The sequence below is a fragment of the Macadamia integrifolia genome, chromosome 11 (genome assembly GCF_013358625.1).
Source record: "Macadamia integrifolia cultivar HAES 741 chromosome 11, SCU_Mint_v3, whole genome shotgun sequence".
In the NCBI taxonomy this organism is placed as follows: domain Eukaryota; kingdom Viridiplantae; phylum Streptophyta; class Magnoliopsida; order Proteales; family Proteaceae; genus Macadamia; species Macadamia integrifolia.
This window is the reverse complement of record NC_056567.1, coordinates 28709435-28717311: the sequence shown is the minus strand read 5'-3', so window position 1 is coordinate 28717311 and position 7877 is coordinate 28709435. Positions and strand designations below refer to the sequence as shown.

The window sequence follows — 7877 nt, the reverse complement described above, 5'->3', positions numbered from 1 at the left end:
TTTTGGGGGGGGGTGGGTGTTCTCAAATGTGATAATTAGCTGGATTTCCACATTGATTACAACCTAGCAAGTAAATGGATGCTTACCTAATCAGATCAGCAAGATCCTTAGAGGCCTAGAACTTCCACTTCTATAGGCATGGCTTGAACAGAGATTCCATATTCTTAGGAACATTTTCGGATTTGTAGTATTTAGCTGATCATTTCTGTATGCATCTGGTTAGAATTCTGGGTTTTCTGATAGAATATCGTTATTCTCGAATAAAATATTATTCATATAGAAGCAAATTGTAAGATGTGGATCATGAACTTACAAAAAAGCTTGGGAGTTGGGGAATTAGGCTTTTGAGAGCTATCAACCTAGCTCTCCTGGGCAAAGGGTTGTGGATGTATAAAGTTGAGCTACATTGTCAGCATTTGGAGGCTGTGATTAGGAGTGGGGCTAGAAAAGGGAGAGTAAAAAAAAATTTCACCTCCTACACTTTCAGTCTTTGGCAGGGACTTCAAAGCTTTCATTTCTTTCACCAAAGGGGACTCTATGTGTCAGTAATTGATACTTTTGGGGGGGGGGGGGGGGGGGGGGGGGGTTTGTGAGTTGAGTCTCCTCTTAAGGTGGTTTGCTGGAATTTCTATGCATTGAGATATAGGAAGCTGTCATGATAAAGTTATTCACCTCCTACACTTTCAGTCTTTGGCAGGGACTTCAAAGCTTTCATTTCTTTCACCAAAGGGGACTCTATGTGTCGGTAATGGATACTGGGGGGGGGGGGTTGTGAGTTGAGTCTCCTCTTAAGGTGGTTTGCTGGAATTTCTATAGGAAGCCGTCATGATAGAGTGCATGGAATATACTGGGAAGTAGAAGATAATGGTTACCTTTTTCTGAAAGAAAATCTCTGGGAGGTTTAGATGGTTGTGGTCCTCCATATTGAAGTGTGATGGAGGTGCAAAACCCACTATAGAATGGTCACCTGCAATGAACCCCCACTGTAATTGGTTGTAATTGATGAATCCCACTATGAAGTCACCAGAAATTTTTAGGGGGAGAGAAAGAGATCATGAGACATGACAGAATGCTTGTGATGTTCCTGTGCCACACTCAGTTCTTACCCTCCTATTTATTGTATATCCCTGGACTTCTTATATACTTCTGTTTGATACTTTCTATGCGTTAATAAGATATGTTATGCTTGTTAATAAATCAGGGGCAAGAAAGGACAATAAGTCTTCAATTGAGTATCATTTGGAAGTAGTTAAGTTAGGCTAGTTAGCTAATGAACCCCATGGACGTGCTTACTGTGCTCGTTATATTAGGGCATGTCTCAACTGGTGAGACCATTATATTGATTTGTGTTGTATAATACTCATTGGTTGTTGTATCAACTATCAACTGCTATAACTTTCACCGAACTACATGCTATGTATTCTTGGTTTTGTGACCTTTTTCTTTCATGCTATCATTTTCCCCCTTTTTTATTCGTTTTCTCCATTTGTCTCTCATCTTCTTGGGTTGCATTGGGTGCAATGCTTATGCTAATCCGTATTTTTCTATTCTAATTTTACTTGTCAGGTAGAAATTGGGATCCAGCAATTTTTTAATGGTTATATGGAGGGGCGGACACATGCCAATCTTTGGCCTGAGATGCTGAAATTGAAGGATTGGCCTTCTCCTGATCTGTTTCAGGAACAGTTTCCTGCTCATAATGCTGAATTCATCCGTGCTTTACCATTTCAAGAATATACAAATCCTAACTCTGGTATTCTGAATCTTGCTGGCAAGTTGCCCAAGGAATTCTCAAAGCCTGACCTGGGTCCCCGTGTATATATTTCATATGGGATAGCTGAGGAGCTTGGGCGGGGTGATTCTGTAACTAAACTCTATATTGATTCGTCTGATATGGTAAGCATTTAAATTGGCTTTTGATTTCTTTCTTTTGGCCTAGATCATTCAGGATCTTTGGTTCTTGATTTCATCATCAAATTTTGTTCGGATTGAGATGGCAATGAGATCTGCAAATTTATGAAAATTCTTCGACATTCTGTTGGATTAAAAAAATCTTAATTCAGATTCTCCTGGGATGAGTTCCAATGCCAAACATTTGAAATTTCGGACATGAAAATGAAATCATGAAATTTCCAATTCTTTCTAGACATTTTCTTTCTTTCTCAACAACATCAATAACAACTTAGCCTTTTTCCCAATTGAATGGTGTCAGCTACATGGATCCATGAGAGGGACAATAAAAAGGAAACAGAGAGAGGAAACAAAAATGAAAGAAACAAAGCAACAGAACATGAACCCCCCACCTAAAATCGGACGGCAACATGGATCTTTGACCTCCAAATAGCTCTGTTTGGGGTCATACTGGAGTCAAGACCTAGCCTTTACATTTCTTTTCTTACAATCTCATCAATGGTCATTTTAGGTCTGCTCCTACCTCTTTTAGCCCCTTACATGTGGATATGGTCACTCCTCTTTACCACAGCATCCCTAGGTCTCCATTGAACATGACCATACAACCTTAGGCGACATTCTCGGAGCTTGTCTTGAATCGGGGCTACTCCCAAATCAGCTCTAACTTGGTCATTCCTTACTCATCTTTCCTATTTTTGCCGTACATCCATCTCAACATCCTCATCTCTGCTACGCTCAATTAATCTATGTTACGCTTCTTGACTGCATAACATTCCGCCCCATACAATATAGCCGGTCTTATGACAGTCCGATAGAATTTTTCTTTAAGCTTTAGAGAAATATGTCAATCACACAACACTCTAGAAGCCCCTCTCCACTTCATCCATCCTACTTTAATTTTATGAAAAACATCATCTTCTATATCACCTTCCTTGTTTATGATTGACCCCATATAGCTGAAAGTCACTTTGCGGTATATCTCTCCTCAAGTTTCACCACTTTGCTACCCCTCGTTGTGAGAAACATCATTTCCTTTCTTTCTCATTGATGTCAAATTGAAATTTTCTGAAGGCAAAATAAAATCATGACATCTTGCCTTCTCATATATGCAAAATGGAATTGTCTGAAATTAAGACTAAATTGTGAAATTCTTCATATCCAACTGCAATTTAAGATCTGGTCATCTTTCTTAGTTTTGGATTCATGTGCTTTCTATTTTTTTTCCTTGCTTCTCATTGAAATACCCTGGTCTAGTTTGAAGTTTATTGTCTGCAAAATTGGCTTGTCTTCTTCGTATCCTCAATCTTCTGATGTTGATTGGAACTCATGTTAATTGAGATATCTTTGCCAGAAGTGTTTATACTTATGATCGGTAATAATAAATACTTTACGCAGTTCGGATTTTTTGTCTTTATTCTTAAGCATGAAATGTGTATTCAATTAAACTGCATTACCTATTTCATTCCATATGGGTGTTAATAGTTTCTCATTTATTTCTGAGACTCTCATAATGTTCTTGAGTGTTTATTTAGTGATTAAATCTTAAATCAAACACTTCAGACTGAGAATTGAACTTTTTCTGGCAAATTATTATTATTTATTATTTTTTTGTTTTATTTTATTGTTTGCCATAAGGAATAAAGAGAATATTGAATTTTCACAGATTTTGATTTTTGCAAGGTTATCAAATAACATTTTTTGTATATATTGTCTATTTTTGGGTAATTATTTGAAATGAGCATGGGCACACATAGTGATGGTACTTGGTCAATCCATTTGCTTTTTATGGAGTATTATTTCCATGTTGTGCCTGTTATACTGCTCTGACATTGTAATATGGCTCATTAGTAATCTTATCTTTGATGCCAATTGACCAAGGATTTATTTTTGTCTACGGCACATCAACTCTGGTTGACAACTTGTCAACACCACTGGATTAGTACCAAATTGACTATTTATATGAAAATGCTTGGCTGTGCCACTTATTATATTTGTAACAGTAGGATGTAGATTTGATTATCTGTGCCGTGTTGTTTCATATAATGCACCCAAGATCTCTTCCAACTTTTGAATGCTTGATAGCAAGTTAAAATGTTTGATTATGATATCTATGGAAGGATTTGGCAGTTAACACCCTCATCTTATTTTTTTCTGTGATATGTGATCGCTTTCATTATATAAGAGTTTCATGCTTTCTTGGTCCTGCTGGAGGGATAGAACTAGCCAAATAGAAATAATTTATTGTTGTTGGTTTACAGATATTCCATAATCTGATATAAGTAGGAGAAACTTGATTTGTTTGAAGCTGGGGTCACACCACCAGCATTAGATTAAAAACATTTAATGCAATTTAATTCTGTCCACCTAATGGAAGAAGCTAAGAGCATAGTTTTCTGGGGACACTTCATTGTAATATGCTTGTGGAATTTTATGGGCATCCTATGGTGACTTTTTTTCCAAAAATTTTGAAATGGTTCGCACTATTGCATTAGCAAATACTGGTTGTTGGTGTAGTTGGGGCTGCTGTAAATTATACTTGCATTGTCTACTATTCGGATTAAAAGTTTGTTGAGAGTTTCAGGATCAGTTAGGTGTCTCCACTATTCATTGGCTTCACTTTCATGGCTCAGGTGAATATTCTGGCACACACAACAGAAGTAGCAATTCCTCCATTACAGGTAACTAAGATACAGGAATTAAAGAAAAAGCACAAAGCTCAAGATAAGAAGAGGTCTCTCGGGAGTTCGATGGATCAGAGTACAATAAATGATGTGAAATGGAGGCCGTCTTTGTCTTGTGAAAGCGAAGAAGAAGCAGGCTGTAGCGAGATGCTGGACGATAATGGAGGTACATATTTACCCAAGGGAGAAGCTGGAGTCTCAAATTTACATGCTGTCACAACTACACCTGAAGAATGTGATTGTAGCGTCAAAGTTGAGAATATCTCGGATGTCGAAGAGTCCAACTCTGATTCTGATGCCTCAAAAGATTGCTATAGAAATACTCGGAGCTTTGAAAAATCTGAAGATGAAGCAATTTCTTTTCAGGAAGAAACAAGAGAACATGTATCAAAACTAGTGTCTGATTCCTGTGGTGCCCAGTGGGATGTGTTCCGTAGAGAAGATGTTCCAAAGCTGCAAGAATACCTAAGAAGGCACTTCAATGAGTTCAGACATACATATTGCTTTCCAGTTGAACATGTAAGAAGAAATTTTAGAATAAAAGGGAGTTTCTATTACTAACAGAGCTTTGAAGCTGATGTTTAAGTGTTTCTGCTTCAGGTTGCTCATCCTATTCTTGATCAGAGCTTCTTTCTTGATACAACCCATAAAAGAAGGCTTAAGGAGGAGTTTGGTGAGAACTAATTTCCTGCGCATTTTCTTATTTGTTCAATAATTGGGAATCATGAGCTGAAATTTTACATCCTTCTACTGTTTTTAGAAGTCGAACCTTGGACTTTTGATCAGCATCTTGGAGAAGCAATCATCATTCCTGCGGGATGCCCATATCAAATTCGGAATATTAAGGTAACAGAAGTGAGGCTATTCAACACTTTGTGCTCAAGTTCTGTCAGTAGTAGTTTTTTGTTTTTTTTTTTTTTTTTTTTTTTTTTTTTGGGGGGGGGGGGTCGTAATGTACACAACCTTACCCCCGCTTCACAGAGAGGCTGTTTCCTGTAAGTCTAGGTTTTTGCAGATTAAAAGTTAATGTTTGTGCCTTTGCACCTACTCACCCACCCACCAAATAGGAGAGAGAGGAAGCATTTGTGTGCTCAATTCCAAGTAATTGGGATGAGGCTTAGTTGAGTTGAGTGGAGTTGAGTTGTCTGCCTTAGCAAATACTACTACAATTATTGTTATAATCTTCTTCCGACATTTTTTCTTGGATCTGAATGAATCCAAGAAACATGGATATGAAATTTCATGCTTGCATAAACATGTTCTAGTCAATTTCGTTCTGAAGTATGTCAATTTCTGTCATTGTAGGCCCTTGATTTTAAATGAAGAAAGTTATCTTCTTCTTCTTCTTCTTCTTCATCTTTTTATTTTTATTTCTTTATTTATTTTTTAAATTAGTTGGCTTATAATTTTTTTTTTCTTGCATATTCACAATCTTATAATTCATCCATTATTATCTGCAGTCTTGCATAAATGTGGCTTTGGACTTTGTGTCACCTGAGAATGTCCAAGAGTGTATCCAGCTGGTTGATGAACTCCGTCTACTTCCAAAGAACCACAAAGCTAAAGAAGACAAGCTAGAGGCAAATCTTATCATAGCTCCACTTCCAATTTATGATTTACTTTTGCTTTCTATTGCCCATATTGGTTTGATTGTTGATGGGAAAAGGATATTGTCTTGATGCGTGACAGGTGAAGAAAATGAGTGTCTATGGTATTAGTGCAGCAGTTAAAGAAATCCGGGAGCTGACATCAGGTGCACTATAAGTCGTCTCAAGGTAAGACAACGATTATTAAAATCAAGTTAAATTCAAATCCAGGGTTTAAATAATGTGTTGCTTGATCATCAAGAGTGTTCCCATGGGCTTGATTTGCATGTGCTTACGAGAAATTTTCTTACATTACGTAGGCAATGATTATTCATATGCACACATTTTTGGGCACATGGTAAGGGTGGAATGGGGTGGATAAACGCCATGATTGTTTGAGTGTTGTATATCCCTTACAAAGTTATGAGTGGGTTTGATTTTTGCAAAAGAACTTAGCCACAAGCCCCACGGGCTCCAACTCTGGTTTTCTTATTAAATTAGTAGATATCTGAGGCTATGTTATACCATAGTTTTTAAGGCGGTAAGGCGACGGAGGCGTTTGAGGGTCTTTCGGAGCGCCTTAGTGATAAGGCGGGCATAAAGCGTCGTCTTATCGACTAAAGCGTTCTTGTGTAATTTTTTTATAGAACCAATCTATTTGACTCAAATCCTAGTTGAATCCTTGATGCAGATATGGCTGCCCTTTCTTGGTTGGACCAGCATGACCGGCTTTGGAAGCCAAGAGCCAAGAAGAACCGGTCCAGCCCAGGGTTTTGGTCCAACAAGGGTTGGAAATAAAATTAGTAGTTTACTTAGTATTTTATTTCATGCTTTTATTTTCCAGACTTGAACATAGGAGTAGGATTTATTTCCTTGCTTTGGTTTCCTTTTTATAGTTGTTTCCTAGTTTAGGCTAGTTTCCATTCAGTTAAGTTTCTAATTTCATGTTCCTATTTTCCTATATATTGGCTGTAATCGATTGAAGATTGAGAGAGTGATTTTGATTATTGAATGAATATGTTGAGTTTGTGCACTAGTGAAGTGTGTGATTCTCCTTTTTCCCCCTCTCTACTCTGATTTCCCCTCTTCCTTAAGGGTTCTTCATCAATCCTATTACTCATATGTTAAATAAATATTAAATGTTCATATTTATACCAATGTAAGATATTCATCAAGAAAACAAATCAATAAAGTGAATAAACTAAGTTCATCTTCATCAATCATCAATCATCAATCATCAATCATCAATCATCAATCATCAATAATATAAATACATAATTATGAAACAAAATTATAAATATAAAGAAAAGAAGGCATAAAAAATACAAGTATTTATTATGCTTACCTTTATGATGCCTAAATGAGTGCCTAAGCCCTAAGGTCATCCACTATATTTCTACTCCTGTCAAAGAAGAATGAAGCTCACCGCTGCCAGAGCAAAATGGTCGCCTAGATCAATGGTTCTTCCTTGTTCCTTGATCCTTCTCAAAGCCCTTTCTTAAAACCCTTGACAAAATCCAAACCCTGTTTGTAAATCGGGTTTTTATTTTGTTTGTTTTGGTTATTTTTTGTGGAGAAAAGTTGATCCCATACATCTCAAGTGTTAACAAAACTATACACCTACCAATAAAAAATCTATATTTGGAATCTTCATCAAGTAATTTTAAAATGTATTTAAAAAAAAAAAAAACCAAAAAAA

At 36.8% G+C, this 7877-nt stretch overlaps 1 protein-coding gene across 2 annotated transcripts in view; it reads left to right on the top strand.

Moving 5' to 3' along the window:
- The window catches only part of LOC122094085 (lysine-specific demethylase JMJ25-like), a 16053-nt gene that overhangs the window by 5145 nt on the left and 3031 nt on the right, over nucleotides 1–7877 (top strand). For both annotated transcript variants that reach the window (XR_006144616.1, XM_042664741.1), the window contains exons 7-12: nucleotides 1567–1896; nucleotides 4542–5111; nucleotides 5193–5265; nucleotides 5353–5438; nucleotides 6053–6172; nucleotides 6282–6367. Coding sequence is in view for 1 of the 2 variants with exons in the window: in XM_042664741.1 (XP_042520675.1) it covers nucleotides 1567–1896; nucleotides 4542–5111; nucleotides 5193–5265; nucleotides 5353–5438; nucleotides 6053–6172; nucleotides 6282–6356 (1254 nt within the window). In the remaining variant the exon portion in view is untranslated. The remainder of the gene's footprint in view (nucleotides 1–1566; nucleotides 1897–4541; nucleotides 5112–5192; nucleotides 5266–5352; nucleotides 5439–6052; nucleotides 6173–6281; nucleotides 6368–7877) is intronic.